We start from the raw sequence: 16,323 nt of genomic DNA, 5'->3' as shown, positions 1-16,323 counted from the left end.
AGCTGCAGGCAGTGCCGCGAGGGAGCTGCAGGGGTGCCGCGAGGGAGCTGCAGGGGTGCCGCGAGGGAGCTGCAGGGGTGCCGCGAGGGAGCTGCAGGGGTGCCGCGAGGGAGCTGCAGGGGTGCTGCGAGGGAGCTGCAGTGATGCTGCGAGGGAGCAGCAGTGATGCTGCGAGGGAGCTGCAGTGATGCTGCGAGGGAGCTGCAGTGATGCTGTGAGGGAGCTGCAGGGGTGCTGCGAGGGAGCTGCAGTGGTGCTGCGAGGGAGCTGCAGTGGTGCTGCGATGGAGCTGCAGGGGTGCGGCGTGAGAGCTGCAGTGATGCTGTGAAGCAGCTGCGATGGGGCTCTGAGAGTGATGCTGTGGAACTCAAGGCAACTATGATGGAGCTCTGGGGAAGCTACAAAAAAATGTTCAGAGTATGGTTCAATTAAACACTGAGTGAGCAATGGTGGTGGTCTGGAGATGGTGATGTGGAATCTCAGGACTCTGAGGTCCGAGAGAGGAAGTAAATAAGAAAGAGCGGGATTTTACAGACTCACTCGTCCTGAAACCGTAAAATCCCACCCGAGGTCAACGGACCTTTTCGCGTTCCGCCCCTCGCCCGCTCCGATTCCCGTGCCGGGCGGAACGGGAAAATTCCGGCCATAGAGTTTCGAGAAGAAAAACACACAGGAGCGGCAACAAAACAGGCAGGAAGTACCCAAAAAAATCATCCCCAGTAAACTCTTTAATCTTGTCACTTATATAAAAATACAGACAGCCAAAATCAGGATTGAAGGTTGGTTAGCGTGCGAGGGAAATGCGAGAAGAGATGGTTTGTATTTGATTTGAACTTTTCACCTCAGAGCAACCCTAACTGCCTTCACCCAGAACAGGCTCGAGGGGCTGAATGGCCTGCCTCTGTTTCCAGCGAGAGATTACTGATCTGATACGGTAACTGTTCCCATCAAAGCGAGGTCCCAAAACCTCGTTATTACTTTGTACCGTTGTTAAAGAAAAATCATAGAATCCCTTCAGGGCAGAAAGAGGCCATTCGGCCCATCGAGTCTGCACTGACTACAATCCCACCCAAGCCCTATCCCCGTTACCCCACATATTTACCCTGCTAATCCCCCTGACACTAAGGCGCTATTTAGTATGGCCAATCCACCCAGCCCGCACATGGATCTTGCATGTTTAGGTTAACCTTTGCAGCTCCGTGCTGCCTATTTCTCTCTCCACTCACTAGAACTACAAGTGTAAAGAGCGTAGCCAAGGGTCAGTATACTACCCTTGGGCGGTGCCAGCTGGTTGTTAACAGGTACCTTTCTGCCATAAGCAAGTCCGGGGCTTCCTCACCAACCCCCCGGTAAAAATAACAGGGAGGAAAATAATATTCAGACGTGGCAGTGACTTTCCCAGGACTGGGTTTTGTTGGAGGTGAGTAGGTGACAGGTGGCCTGTAAAACACAAAGTATAAAATAAACTTGTGACAAATTCAACAGGTACAAAAATATCCCGGGGGCAGATTTCTGAGTTCCTTGTCAGCGAGGTGGCCTGTATATCCTGGAGGCCTCGGAAGGAGAGCCTGGGCTCTCCTCATTACGCAGATGGTCGGAATCACGGAGTCAGAGCAAGTCCTGGTTCTGTTATATTTGGATCAGAGCTGATTCGGATACTGGCTGCTCGCTGCGGTGGGGCGGTGGGGGGCGGTGGGGTCACAGTTTGAAGGTTCCTGTGATGTTTTGATTCATTTGGGAAGGCCAGTTGGGTCTTTTCCCCGGCTAAACCCGACAGTCTCCGCTGCTCGTACACAACCCGCAGCCCCCCCCCCCCCCGCTCCCCCCCAGGCCATGGCCTGAATTCCACCGCGGTCAGTTCTCAGCGAAGTGACCGGTGATGGCGTCGATCAGCTCCTGCTTCTTGCTGCCCCTCAGCCCGTACTGTTTACAGACCTCCTTGAGCACCGGCACGGTCAGCTTGCCCAGCGTCCCGCTCCGCAGGTACTGCCTGACCTCCTCCTTCCCCAGCGACACCTCCACGTTTGGCTTCTTCTCGGCTCCCCCGGCTGCGTCGCCTGATCACAGAGAACAGCAGTTCATTCTTCAGACAGTCACCGTGACAAATCTCCGAAGTACCGAAGACAAACAATGGCCCCACTCTTGAATATTCGGCTAATAAGAAACAGCACCGTGCAATTCCACTTCAGTTAATTATGGCTCGGGTCACTGCCTGTGTGGAGTCTGCACGTTCTCCCCGTGTCTGCGTGGGTTTCCTCCGGGTGCTCCGGTTTCCACCCACAGTCCGAAAGATGTGCTGGTTAGGGTGCATTGGCCGTGCTAAGTTCTCCCTCAGTGTACCCGAACAGGCGCCGGAGTGTGGAGACTAGGGGAATTTCACAGTAACTTCATTGCGGTGTCAATCTAAGTCTTACTTGAGACACTAATAAATAAAATTTACTTTTAAATTTACTTTACACCTGTTCATTGTTTATAATTTGGAATTACATTTGGAATATTGTGTGCAGTTCTGGTCACCTCACTATAAGGATGTGGAAGCGCTGGAAAGAGTGCAGAGGAGATTTACCAGGATGCTGCCTGGTTTGGAGGGTAGGTCTTATGAGGAAAGGTTGAGGGAGTTCGGGCTGTTCTCTCTGGAGCGGAGGAGGCTGAGGGGAGACTTAATAGAGGTTTATAAAATGATGAAGGGGATAGATAGAGCGAACGTTCAAAGACTATTTCCTTGGGTGGATGGAGCTATTACAAGGGGGCATAACTATAGGGTTCATGGTGGGAGATATAGGAAGGATGTCTGAGGTAGGTTCTTTACTCAGAGAGTGGTTGGGGTGTGGAATGGACTGCCTGCAGTGATAGTGGAGTCAGACACTTTAGGAACATTTAAGCGGTTATTGGATAGGCACATGGAGCACACCAGGATGATAGGGAGTGGGATAGCTTGATCTTGGTTTCAAATAAAGCTCGGCACAACATCGTGGGCCGAAGGGCCTGTTCTGTGCTGTACTGTTCTATGTTCTATAAGGGACAGTAAAACAATAATCATTCTGGAGGAGCGGGCATCGCTGGCATTTATTGCCCTTCTTTAGTTGCCATGAATAGGGCAGTTTTGTGTGGGACTTGCCAAGTTAATTCAGAGAACGTTCAGCTGTCAGCCTCATTGGGACTGGAATCACCAGGAGGACAGGCTGGTAAAGACAGCAAGTTTAAAGTTTATTTATTAGTCACAAGTGGGCTTACATTAACACTGCAATGAAGTTACTGTGAAAATCCCCCAGTCACCACACTCTGGCGCCTGTTCGGGTAACACTGAGGGAGAATTTAGCACGGCCAATGCACCCTAACCAGCACGTCTTTCGGGACTGTAGGACGAAACCGGAGCACCCGGAGGAAACCCACACAGACACGGGGAGAAACGTGCAAACTCTGCACAGACTGTGACCCAAGTCGGGAATCGAACCCGGGTCCCTGGCGCTGTGAGGCAGCGGTGCTAACCACTGTGCCGCCGTGCCACCCCCTTCCATAATAGACATGAGCTCGGTCGTTGGATTTTTCTGACAATCTGACAGGTTTTGGGGTCACTTTTACCGGGAGCTACTTTTTATTGATCAAGTTTTAAAAAACAAACACTAGCTTAGAATTCTCAGACAGTCATGGTGGGCATTTGAACCCACATTTTCCCTCTGGATTTGAATACCGCTGCAAAAACAGAGGCGTGCTGTCAAAGCTTTTCATCTTGCACTCATCAGGACAGACACAAGAATGCCAAATTTCAAAGGGAGTAACAATTTATACTCCACGAAAAAAAGGGTGCTGATTGGTCAGCATATCGATTTTGATTGGTTGAGGTATTGCCATGGTGGGTGCGCCAGGGAACTATTGACCCCCCCCTTCCCAAGCTTCTATTTAATTAAAAAAGGCAGTGCCTGGACATGTTCCTTTTGCCTGTAGAGGACAGGTCCCTCCATATGAATACACGTAATTTCTAGCAGGCGTAAATGGGCCACATTACGAGCCCGACTGATAATCTTTAATTGCTGCTCTTTGAAATTTGATATTCTTGCATCTGTCCTGTATAATAAAACCGCTATTTGTTCCCTGGATTATCTACAGTGGTCCACCCCAGAACCCTGAGGCCGAAAGCAGTCAACAGAATTGTTTGGAAACTCTGAGGAGCAAGTTGGGTACCTGCCAGCCACCAGAACAAGGAGCTGAACCTCCACAGTTGTGTGATGTTAAATAAAGGTTGGAAGGTTGCTTTGCCAAAAATCAATGGGCAGGATCCCCATAAAACCTTTCCTCAGGAAATAACTAACAGGGAGGAACGATAAAGTGAATTCTGGAGGGCTGTGGCATACCTCACGGGCTGGTTTCTACAGAAGTGAATGCACCTTCAATATTCTTGCCACGTATAGGGGAATTCTTGGGCAGGAAGCACAAATTTGAACTGAGTTCACAGGCATGAGGAATGATAAACTGCGGTGTTGAGTTAATAGTGCTTTGTTTAACTCTAAAATACAATAAAGTTTGTTTTTATTTGAAAAAGTTGAAATCTAGTGACGTAGTTCTGTCAGTTAATTATGGTCAGTTAATTCTTTATAAATGTTCCTAACAGGGTTGTAATAAATTACAGCGGCCACTACACTTCACTGACTGTAGTGTTTTACAATGTCCTGAGGAAAGGCGCTAAAGAAATGCAATTCTTTGTTTCTTTTGGCGACCAGCTGGTTCAGTTCTGAGAGAATTGAGCAGAGATTTCCGTGTCCGTGTGGCTCACTTGTACCCCAGGCGGAGCATTTACTGACACAACGTTTAATTTGCTCCCCTTGCCGCAGTACTCACTGAGCTTCCTCTTCTGTTGGCTCTTCTCACCTGGGTTATAGCCCGGGGGATAAACCAGCTCCAGGAACTCCTCTGCCAGCTGTCCGATTCCCCTGTCCATAACATCATTCTTTGGCACTGTGTGGGGAAAAGACGATTTCCCCTATTACGCTCCTCTATCAAAGTCATTTATTTGCACCTCTCCAGCTTCCTCTCTCCCCCCCCAGCTTCTCCCCCCACGCTCCCTCCAGCCCCCCCCCCGCCCCCCCACGGCTCTCCCTCTCCAACCCCCCTTCTCCACCTCTCTACCTTTCCTCCTCCCCCCCAGCACCCATCTCCCCTCTGGCTCCCCTTCTCCCCCCGGTTCCCACTCTCTGCCCCCCAGCTCCCCCTCTCTGCCCCCCAGCTCCCCCTCTCTGCCCCCCAGCTCCCCTTCTCTCTCCCCCAGCTCCCCCTCTCTGCCCCCCAGCTCCCCCTCTGTGCCCCCCAGCTCCCCCTCTCTGCCCCCCAGCTCCCCACCTCTGCCCCCCAGCTCCCCCTCTCTGCCCCCCCAGCTCAGAATCACAGCATCCTCCAGTGCAGAAGAGGCCCTTCGGCCCACCAAATCTGCACTGATGCATGAAATGCCCTGACCTGCCCACCTAATCCCACTTGCCAGCACTTGGCCAATAGCCCTGAATGTTATGATGTGCCAAGTACTCATCCAGGTACTTTTTAAAGGATGTGAGGCATCCCGCCTCCACCACCCCCCCAGGCAGCGCATTCCAGACCCTCACCACCCTCTGGGGAAAAAACCTTTTCCTCAAATCCCCCCTAAACCTCCCACCCCTCACTTTTAACTTGTGTCCCCTCGTAACTGACCCTTCAACTCAGGGGAACAGCTGCTCCCTATCCATCCTGTCCATGTCCCTCATAATCTTGTTCACCTCGATCAGGTCACCCCTCAGTCTTCTCTGTCCCAGAGAAAACAACCCAAGCCTATCCAACCTCTCTTCATAACTTAAATGCTCCGTCCCAGGCAGCATCCTGGTGAATCTCCTCTCCACCCCCTCCAGTGTGTTCACATCCTTCCTATAATGTGGCGACCAGAACCGCACACAGTGCTCCAGCTGTGGCCTCACCAAAGTTCTATACAACTCCATCATGACCTCTCTGCTTTGTAATCTATACCCCGATTGATAAAGGCGAGTGTGCCATATGCCTTTTTCACCACCCTATTAACCTGCCTTTCCGCCTTCAGAGATCTATGGACAAACACGCCAAGGTCCCTTTGTTCTTCGGAACTTCCCAGTGTCAGACCTTTCACGGTATACTTCCACCCTCTCCCCACCCCCACTCCCCATCTCCACCCCCCCCCCTCTCCACCCCAATTCTCCCTCCCCCCAGCTCCCCCTCTCTCCCCCCCCGCAGCTCCCTCTCTCTCTCCCCCAGCTCCCCCTCTCCCCCCCCAGCTCCCCCTTTCTCCCCCCAGCTCCCCTCTCTCCCCCCAGCTCCCCTTCTCTCCCCCCCAGCTCCCCCTCTTCCCCCAGCTCCCCCCCAGCTCCCCTCTCTCCCCCCCAGCTCCCCCTCGCCCCCCAGCTCCCCCTCTCTCCCCCCCAGCTCCCCCTCTCCCCCCAGCTCCCCCTCTCCCCCCCCAGCTCCCCCTTTCTCCCCCCAGCTCCCCTCTCTCCCCCCAGCTCCCCTTCTCTCCCCCCCAGCTCCCCCTCTTCCCCCAGCTCCCCCCCAGCTCCCCTCTCTCCCCCCCAGCTCCCCCTCGCCCCCCAGCTCCCCCTCTCTCCCCCCCAGCTCCCCCTCTCCCCCCAGCTCCCCTGTCTCCCCTCCAGCTCCCCCTCTCCCCCCAGCTCCTCTCTCATAATCAAGGACCCCACGCACCTCGGACATTCTCTCTTCCACCTTCTTCTGTCGGGGAAAAAGTCTGAGGTCACGTACCAACCGACTCAAGAACAGCTTCTTCCCTGCTGCTGTCAGACTTTTGAACGGACCGACCTCGCATTAAGTTGATCTTTCTCTACACCCTAGCTATGACTGTAACACTACATTCTGCACTCTCTCCTTTCCTTCTCTATGAACGGTATGCTTTGTCTGTATAGTGCGCAAGAAACAATACTTTTCACTGTATGTTAATACATGTGACAATAATAAATCAAATCAAATTAATTCCTTTTGCTGCTGGGCAGTGGGTACGAGCTGTACAGCAGGATACTCACGTGTCAAATCTTCAACTTCTTCCGGTTCCTTCAAATCGAGGGCCAGTGCCTCCAGATTACAGAAATGCCGCTGAATAACCGGATTCTCAAAGCTCTCAGGCCTAATCCAGAGGGATAGAAATGGTCACCATTTTATTTTAAGGAGAATTTGCAGAAATTTCCTGTTCATCTGCACAGGGGAAATCATAGAAATCCTACAGTGCAGGAGGAGGCCATTCAGCCCGAGTCTGCACCGACAACAATCCCACCCCAGGTCCTATCCCCGTAACCCAATGTATTTACCCCGCTAGTCCCTCTAATCTACACATCTGGGTCACTGAGGGGCAATTTAGCACGGCCAATCCCGCACACCTTTCAGACTGTGGGAGGAACCCGGAGGAAACCCATGCAGACACGGGGAGAACGTGCAGACTCTCCGCACAGACAGTGATCCTCTAAAGGCGCAGAAAGTATCGCTGGAACCTCCGACTGACCTGTATTTAAACCGGAGCTTCTGCACCACTGATTTCATCTTCTCGATCTGATCCTCGCTGGCCACTCGCTTCTCCGTAAAGCCGATCTTCCTGACATCGTCGGCGTAAGGCAAATAAATCAGGTGGAATCCTGATGGGAAAACGACGGAAAGGTTTTGTTTGTACCAGGAATCGGTGAGCATTTCACACGTCCACTCTGCCCGACTCAGGAGTTGCGTTTGATGGGATGACCTGGGATGAACATTCGCGTTTTTGCAGAAATCAGGTCAAAGCTACGACTAGTAAAGTTTTAAAGTTTCAAAGTTTATTTTATTAGTGTCACAAGTAGGTTTACATTAACACTGCAATGAAGTTACTGTGAAAATCCCCTCGTCGCCACAATCCTGTTCGGGTACACTGAGGGAGAATTTAGCACGGCCAATCCACCCTAACCCGCACGTCTTTCAGACTGTGGGAGGAAACCGGAGCACCCGGAGGAAACCCACGCAGACACGGGGAGAACGTGCAGACTCCACACAGACAGTGACCCGAGCTGGGAATTGACCCAGGTCCCTGGGTGCGTGTGTGAGTGGGGATTGCAGCTCCGTGGGGTGGATTCTTTGTGTACTTTAATGCTTTTCAGCATGACAGAAAACTGCGGTCCCCACCTCCCTCGGAGGTGGATGTTAACGACCCTGTTTTGAAGAGCAGCAGGGGAGTTTTCCTTGGTGTCTCGGCCAGTATTCATCCCTCAATCAACATTGCTTAAAAAACTCTGCCTATCGTCAGGTTACTGTTCCCAGGGAGGAAACCACAAGTGAAGACCCACGTCTAAAATCACTGCACTGCCAATGTAATGCAGGGCTACAGCGATGGTAAATGATTCATTGAATGACACTGCATAGAATCCATTCAGCCCATCATGGCTATACTGGCTCTTTGAAAGAGCTTATCCAATGCGTCTCAAGAGCCTTCTCTTTCCCCCAGCCCTGCAATCTTTTCCCCTTTATAGATTGGATCAATTTCCTCTCAGCAGTTATTATGTAATCTTCAATTTTCATCCATCCACTGTAACATGTATCCGCTGTAACTCTGAACTATAGAAATCTGAAGTTAGTTCATCTGAGTCCAAGCCCAGGCTGTGGTGCTATCTTTCTCTTACGTTGATCTTTCTCTACACCCCGAGCTGTGACTGTAACACTACGTTCTGCACACTCTCCTTTCCTTCTCTATGAACGGTATGTTTTGTCTGCATAGCGCGCAAGAAACAATACTTTTTACTGTATACTAATAAATGTGACAATAATAAATCAAATCAAATATCTGGTTTCAGTTCCTCTCTGCATTGGAGCTGCACACAATCAGCCAGGCTCCACTGTGTGTATATATGTGTGTGTACGTGCGGTGTGCGCGTGTACGTGCGGTGCGCGCGTGTACGTGCGGTGTGCGCGTGTACGTGTGGTGTGCATGCGTACGTCTGGTGTGCGCGCGTACGTGTGGTGTGCGCGCGTACGTGTGGTGTGCGCGCGTACGTGTGGTGTGCGCGCGTACGGGTGGTGTGCGCGCGTACGTGTGGTGTACGCGCGTACGTGTGGTGCGCGCACGTACGTGTGGTGCATGTGTGTACGTGTGGTGTGCATGCGTACGTGTGGTGTGCGCGCGTACGTGTGGTGCGCGCGCGTACGTGTGGTGCGTACGTGTGGTGCATGCGTGTACGTGTGGTGCGTGCGTACGTGTGGTGCGTGCGTGTACGTGTGGTGCGTGCGTGTACGCGTGGTGCGTGCGTACGTGTGGTGCGTGCGTACATGTGGTGCGTGCGTACGTGTGGTGCGTGCGTGTATGTGTGGTGCGTGCGTGTACGTGTGGTGCGTGCGTGTACGTGTGGTGCGTGCGTGTACGTGTGGTACGTGCGTGCGTGTACGTGTGGTGCGTGTGTACGTGTGGTACGTGCGGTGCGTGCGTACATGTGGTGCGTGCGTGTACGTGTGGTGTGTCTGTGTACATGTGGTGCGTGTGTGTACCTGAGATGTGTGTAAATGTGTGCTATGTGTGTACGTGTGGTGTGTGTACGTGTGGTGTGTACATGTGATGAGTGTCCATGTAATGTGTGTACGTGTGGTGTGTGTACGTGTGGTGTGTGTACGTGTGGTGTGTGTACGTGTGGTGTGTGTACATGTGGTGTGTGTACATGTGATGAGTGTACATGTGATGAGTGTACATGTAATGTGTGTACGTGTGGTGTGTGTACGTGTGGTGTGTGTATACATGTGGTATGTGGTGTGTGTGTGTGGAAGGTGAGTGGGGGTAGGATAGGCAACAGCTACGATGCCCTCCATAGACAAATAGTGTGTGAATAATTATCATATGTGGCCACGCAGAACAAAGAACAATACAGCACAGGAACAGGCCCTTCGGCCCTCCAAGCCCGTGCCGCTCCCTGGTCCAAACGAGACCATTCTTTTGTATCCCTCCATTCCCACTCCGTTCATATGGCTATCTAGATAAGTCTTAAACGTTCCCAGTGTGTCCGCCTCCACCACCTTGCCTGGCAGCGCATTCCAGGCCCCCACCACCCTCTGTGTAAAATATGTCCTTCTGATATCTGTGTTAAACCTCCCCCCCTTCACCTTGAACCTATGACCCCTCGTGAACGTCACCACCGACCTGGGGAAAAGCTTCCCACCGTTCACCTTATCTATGCCTTTCATAATTTTATACACCTCTATTAAGTCTCCCCTCATCCTCCGTCTTTCCAGGGAGAAAAGGTGCCAGAGATTCTGTGGCACTGGTGTGACCATAACTCAGTCAGAAAGGAGAGACTGAGGGGGGGAGAAAATTGCAAATCAAGTGTACTCACCCAGTCAGTGAGCGATCCGAGAGAGACAGTGTCACTGACCTGGAGGGATGGTCTGCACTTTCTGATCATCCAGCGCCTCCTCCTGTGGGACCAACGCCACAAATCGGGGTGGGGTGTTCCTCCGGGGAGTGTAGCGGCAAACAGCATACACGTCCTTCTCCAGGCACTTGGTGAGCAGTGCGCTGAATAAAGTGGTGCTTCCTGTTGGGAATGTGACACATAAACACAGCTCAGAACAATAAGCACCTGGCACCAGGGCTGGCCCAAAGGCTGCTGGAAAGGACCAGGGGGGCTGACCTCTCTGAGCTGCTTAGCAAGTGGCGACGATAAAGTCAAATTGTTACTTCATCCCCTATAACACGATAGAATTCTTCATCAAGGTGGACAGTCAGGTAGTTGATTTTGAGACTGGGGTCCTGAATCTTAATAAAGGAAACTACGATGAATATGAGGCACAAGTTGGCTTTGATAGATTGGGAAATGTTATTTAAGGGGACGATGGTGGATCGGCAACGGCAAACATTGAAAGAACGATTATTTAATCCTGTCTGGCACAAAAATAAAACTGGAAAGGTGGCCAAACCAATGCTTACAAGGGAAATTAGAGATAGTTAAAGGTCCAAGGGAGAGGCATACAAATGATCCAGAAAAACTATAGACGAGGATTGGGACAGTTTATAATTCAGCAAAGGGACTAATTAATAAGGGGAAAATGGAGTACGAGAGTAAGCTCGCGGGAAACATAAACTTTGACCGTAAAAGTTTAGAAACATAGAAACCCTCCAGTACAGAAAGAGGCCATTCGGCCCATCGAGTCTGCACCGACCACAATCCCACCCAGGCCCTACCCCCATATCCCTACATATATACCCACTAATCCCTCTAACCTACACATCTCAGGACACTAAGGGGCAATTTTTAGCATGGCCAATCAACCTAACCCGCACATCTTTGGACTGTGGGAGGAAACCGGAGCACCCGGAGGAAACCCACACAGACACGAGGAGAATGTGCAGACTCCACACAGACAGTGACCCAAGCCGGGAATCGAATCCAGGCCCCTGGAGCTGTGAAGCAGCAGTGTTAACCACTGTGCTACCGTGCCATCCAACTTCTATTAGGTGTGTGAGGTGAAAAAGATTGTTAACGGCAAACTAGGTCCTTTACAGTCAGAAACAGGGGAATTTATAATGGGGAACAAAGAAATGGCTGACCAACTAAATACATACTCTGGTTCTGTCTTCACAAAGGAGGACACAAATAACGTACCAGAAAAGTTGGGGAACACAGGGTCGAGGGAGAGGGAGGAACTGAAGGAAATTAATATCAGTAGAGAAATGGTGTTGGGGAAATTGAGATTGAAGGCTGATAAATCCCCAGGGCCCGATAATCTACACCCCGGAGTACTTAAGGAAATGGCCTGAGAAATAGTGGGTATATTGGTATTCATCTTCCAAGGTTCTATAGCCTTTGGGACAGTTCCTATGGATTGGAGGGTAGCTAATGTAACCCCACTATTTAAAAAGGGAGGCAGAGAGAGAACAGGGAATTATAGACCAGTCAGCCTGACGTCGGTAGTGGGGGAGGATTTAATAGCAGAGCACTTGGTAAACAGCGGCTGGACAGGACAGAGTCAGATGGATTTACACGAGGGGAATCATGCTTGACAAATCTACTGGAATTCTTCAAGGATGTAACTAGTAGAGTTGATGAGGGGCAGCCAGTGGATGTGGTTTATTTGGACTTTCAGATAAGGTCCCACATCAGAGATCAGTGTGTAAAATTAAAGTGCATGGGATTGGGTAGTGTATCGAGATGGATAGAAAACTGGTTGGCAGGCAGGAAACAAAGAGTAGGAAATAAACAAGGTCTTTTTCCAAATGGCAGGCAGTGATTAGTGGGGTACCGCTGGGATCAGTGCTGGGGCCCCAGCTATTCACTACATATAAATTAATGATTTAGACAAGAGAACTAAATGTAATATCTCCAAATCTGCAGATGACACAAAGCTGGGTGAGCTGTGAGGAAGATGGAGAGATGCTTCAGTGTGATGTGGACAAGTTGAGTGAGTGGGCAAATGAACAGCAGATGCAGTATAGTTTGGAGAAATGTGAGGTTATCCACTTTGGGAGCAAAAATGGAAGGCAGATTACTATCTGAAAGGCCATAAATTAGGAGAAAGGAATGTGAAATGAGACCTGGGTGTCCTCATGCACCAGTCGCTGAAGTTAAGCATTCAGGTGCAGCAGGCGGTGAAAAAGGCAAATGGAATGTTGGCCTTCATAGCGAGAGGATTTGAGTACGGGGCAGGGGTGTCTGGTTGCATATATATGGGGCCTTGGTGGGACCACACCTGGAATATTGCGTGCAGCTTTTGTCTCCTTATCTGAGGAAGCACGTTCTTGCTGTAGAGCGTGTGGTGGACCTCAGTTGTGCCTTTGTCCTATATGGACCACCGTTGTGTGTGTTTGTTATACCTGGACACATCCCCTTCCAGTTTGGTTCCTCCCCTCGGCACCTAGTATAAAGGTGGCTGTCTCCTCCCCCTTGTTCAGTCCAGGTCGGTTATTTGTTGGGATCTGCTCCTGATTCTGTTGTGAATAAAAGCCTACACTTATATTGGCATATCGGTAGTCTTTCGCCTTATTGATAGCGCATCAATTTTATTCACAACAGTTACCAGTATGGAGCAGTTTCTAAAACCCGACAAGTTAGCATTAGACCCTCAAGAGGTTGGAACCTCTGATAAATTTGATCATTGGTTGGACTGCTTCGAAGCATTCGTCGACACCGCTACGGCCATCGACACCGACGCCGCTAAACTCCACGTGCTCCGCGCCCGGGTAAGCGAAGCTGTCTATGGAATCTTCCGGGACGCTGCTACTTACGCGGACGCTATCGAACTCCTAAAAGGGCAGTTCCGAAAGAGCCCTAACGTGGTTTACGCCAGACACCTCCTAACTACCCGCAAACAGCAGCCAGGAGAATCGTGCGCCCAATTTCTGCGCGCCCTGCGAGTCCTCGCCCGAGCTTGTGACTGTAAGGCTGTTTCAGCAGCTCAGAACACGGAGGATCTGATCCGCGACGCCTACGTTGCGGGCATTGAGTCTACATACATCCAGCAGCGTCTGCTGGAACAAGATGACCTAGACCTCCGGAAAACGGCCACGATGGCTGAAATGTTAGAAGCAGCCTCCCATAATCTCGGGTCTTACCTTGGATCCCGTTCCACCAATGGCTCCACTGCGACGGCTGCTCCAGCAGGGCCCAAATGTTACTTTTGTGGCCTCCCTAAGCACCCTCGGCGTCACTGCCCGGCAAAGGACGCGATTTGCTCCGGATGCGGTAAGCTAGGCCACTTTGTTAAAGACTGCCGAGCAAAGCCGCTTCTGAAGACTCGTGGAGCCATGTGTGCTCCGATGGCGCGGCCATCTTTGATGCAGGCGGCGGCTGCACGCGAATCGCCATCTTGATGTGGTCACCGGAAGTGCGGGAATCGCCATCTTTGATGCGGTCACCGGAAGTGCGGGAGTCGCCATCTTTGAGACTGGCATCAAGGCAAGCTGAGCAGGAAGCTTCATCCGTGATGTCATCAGACGGCGACGAAGATGGATTCTTCTTTAATTCAACAGTGGCATCGATTTGCCTGGACCAGTCGCAGCCTCATCAACTCTCCAAGTCCATAATGGAGATCAAGGTAAATGGTTATGCAGAAAACTGCCTGTTTGACTGTGGGAGCACGGAAAGTTTTATACACCCTCGCACAGTGCGTCAATATGCCCTTCCCGTGCGGCCCTGGAGCCAGACCATCTCCATGGCCTCGAATTCCCACTCGGTGGAGGTCCTCGGGTGCTGCTTGGTGACGCTGACGGTACAGGGCACAGTCTACGAGCGTTTTCGGCTCCTCGTGCTGCCGTGACTCTGCGCAGCTGTACTGCTGGGGTTAGATTTCCTCAGCCATCATAGAAGCGTCATCCTGCAGTACGATGGCCCTTATCCCCCGCTCTCCGTCTGCAAGGCGCCGTCACGGCAGCGCCCCTCGCGCACCACCTGCAGTCTCTCGACCCTCAAGATCACCCCCCCCTCCCCCGTTATTTGATAACCTCACCCCGGATTGTAGGCCTATAGCCACCAAGAGTAGGCGCTATAGTGCGGATGACCGGGCCTTCATTCGGTCCGAGGTACAACGTTTGCTCCAGGAAGGGATTATCCAGGCCAGCACCAGCCCCTGGAGGGCGCAAGTGGTCGTAGTTAAATCGGGGGAGAAACACCGCATGGTGATTGACTACAGCCAGACCATAAACAGGTATACCCAACTAGATGCATATCCTCTTCCCCGTATCGCGGACATAGTCAACCGCATCGCGCACTATCGGGTTTTTTCAACGATCGATTTGAAATCAGCTTACCACCAGCTCCCTATCCGCTCGGAGGATCGCCCATACACTGCCTTTGAGGCGGATGGCCGCCTCTACCAGTTCCTCCGAGTCCCCTTTGGTGTCACCAATGGGGTCTCAGTCTTCCAACGGGCCATGGATCAAATGGTGGACCAGCACGGACTACGGGCCACTTTCCCATATCTGGATAACGTCACCATCTGCGGCCATGACCTGCAGGACCATGATGCCAACCTACAAAAATTCCTTCGTACGGCCACTCTCCTGAACCTCACATACAATGAGGCGAAGTGTGTTTTCCGGACACGCCGCCTCGCCATCCTTGGGTACGTGATAGAAAATGGTGTCCTTGGCCCCGACCCAGCCCGTATGCGTCCCCTTATGCAGCTTCCCCTCCCTACTACCCTCAAAGCACTGAGGAGATGCCTGGGCTTCTTCTCCTATTATGCCCAGTGGGTTCCCCGTTACGCAGATAAAGCCCGTCCGCTCCTAAAATCGACCTCTTTTCCCCTGGCGGAGGAGGCCTGTCGGGCCTTCGATGACATCAAAGCGGACATCGCGAAGGCCGCGATGCACGCTGTGGACGAATCCATCCCATTCCAAGTGGAAAGTGATGCGTCTGACTTTGCCCTAGCTGCCACCCTTAACCAGAGGGGCCGTCCGGTGGCCTTCTTTTCCCGGACCTTACAAGGCCCTGAGATTCGACACTCCTCGGTCGAGAAGGAGGCCCAGGCCATCGTGGAAGCCGTCCGGCACTGGCGCCATTATCTCGCGGGCCAACGATTCACCTTAATTACGGACCAGCGGTCAGTTGCCTTCCTGTTTAACACCAGGCAAAAGGGCAAGATTAAGAATGACAAGATCTTGCGGTGGAGGATTGAGCTCTCCACCTACAGATATGACATCATGTACCGGCCCGGGAAGCTCAATGAGCCCCCAGACGCCCTGTCCCGTGGATCATGTGCCAGTGCCCAACTAGACCAGCTACAGTCCCTCCATAACGACCTCTGTCACCCAGGTGTCACCAGATTTTTCCATTTTGTCAAGTCCCATCACCTGCCCTTCTCCCTTGAGGAAGTCCGGACGATTACCAGGCAATGCAGGGTCTGCGCAGAGTGCAAACCGCAGTTCTACCGGCCAGGTAGGGCGCACCTTGTAAAGGCCACTCGCGCGTTCGAGCGCCTTAGCGCTGATTTTAAAGGCCCCCTCCCCTCCTCTAACCGCAATGTTTATTTCCTGAATATCATTGACGAATACTCACGTTTCCCTTTTGCCTTCCCCTGCTCGGACATGACCACGGCTACAGTGATTCGGACCCTGAACAAGCTCTTCACCCTGTTCGGCTTCCCAGCCTATATTCATAGCGATCGTGGGTCCTCTTTCATGAGTGACGAGCTGAGGCAGTACCTGCTCGCCAAAGGCGTTGCCTCCAGCCGCACCACTAGCTATAACCCCAGGGGCAATGGTCAAGTAGAGTGGGAGAACGCAACCGTCTGGAAGGCCGATCTATTAGCGTTACGGTCTAGGGGCCTTCCAGTCAGCCGTTGGCAAGACGTCCTTCCGGACGCATTACATTCCATTAGGTCACTCTTGTG

General features: G+C 51.9%; 1 protein-coding gene across 1 annotated transcript in view; it reads right to left on the bottom strand.

Annotated features, from left to right (window-relative positions):
- Window positions 1–709: 709 nt before the first annotated feature.
- LOC144486737 (X-ray repair cross-complementing protein 5-like) overlaps window positions 710–16,323 on the bottom strand; it is a 28,623-nt gene continuing 13,009 nt past the window's right edge. The window contains exons 5-9 of the mRNA XM_078204766.1: window positions 10,371–10,532; window positions 7,496–7,625; window positions 7,023–7,123; window positions 4,867–4,953; window positions 710–2,057 (exon numbers count right to left, since the gene is read on the bottom strand). Coding sequence (XP_078060892.1) covers window positions 1,855–2,057; window positions 4,867–4,953; window positions 7,023–7,123; window positions 7,496–7,625; window positions 10,371–10,532 — 683 coding nt within the window. The 3' untranslated portion in view covers window positions 710–1,854. The remainder of the gene's footprint in view (window positions 2,058–4,866; window positions 4,954–7,022; window positions 7,124–7,495; window positions 7,626–10,370; window positions 10,533–16,323) is intronic.

The sequence above is a fragment of the Mustelus asterias genome, unplaced genomic scaffold, assembly GCF_964213995.1.
Source record: "Mustelus asterias unplaced genomic scaffold, sMusAst1.hap1.1 HAP1_SCAFFOLD_440, whole genome shotgun sequence".
NCBI lineage: Eukaryota > Metazoa > Chordata > Chondrichthyes > Carcharhiniformes > Triakidae > Mustelus > Mustelus asterias.
This window is presented reverse-complemented; position numbering and strand designations above follow the sequence as displayed.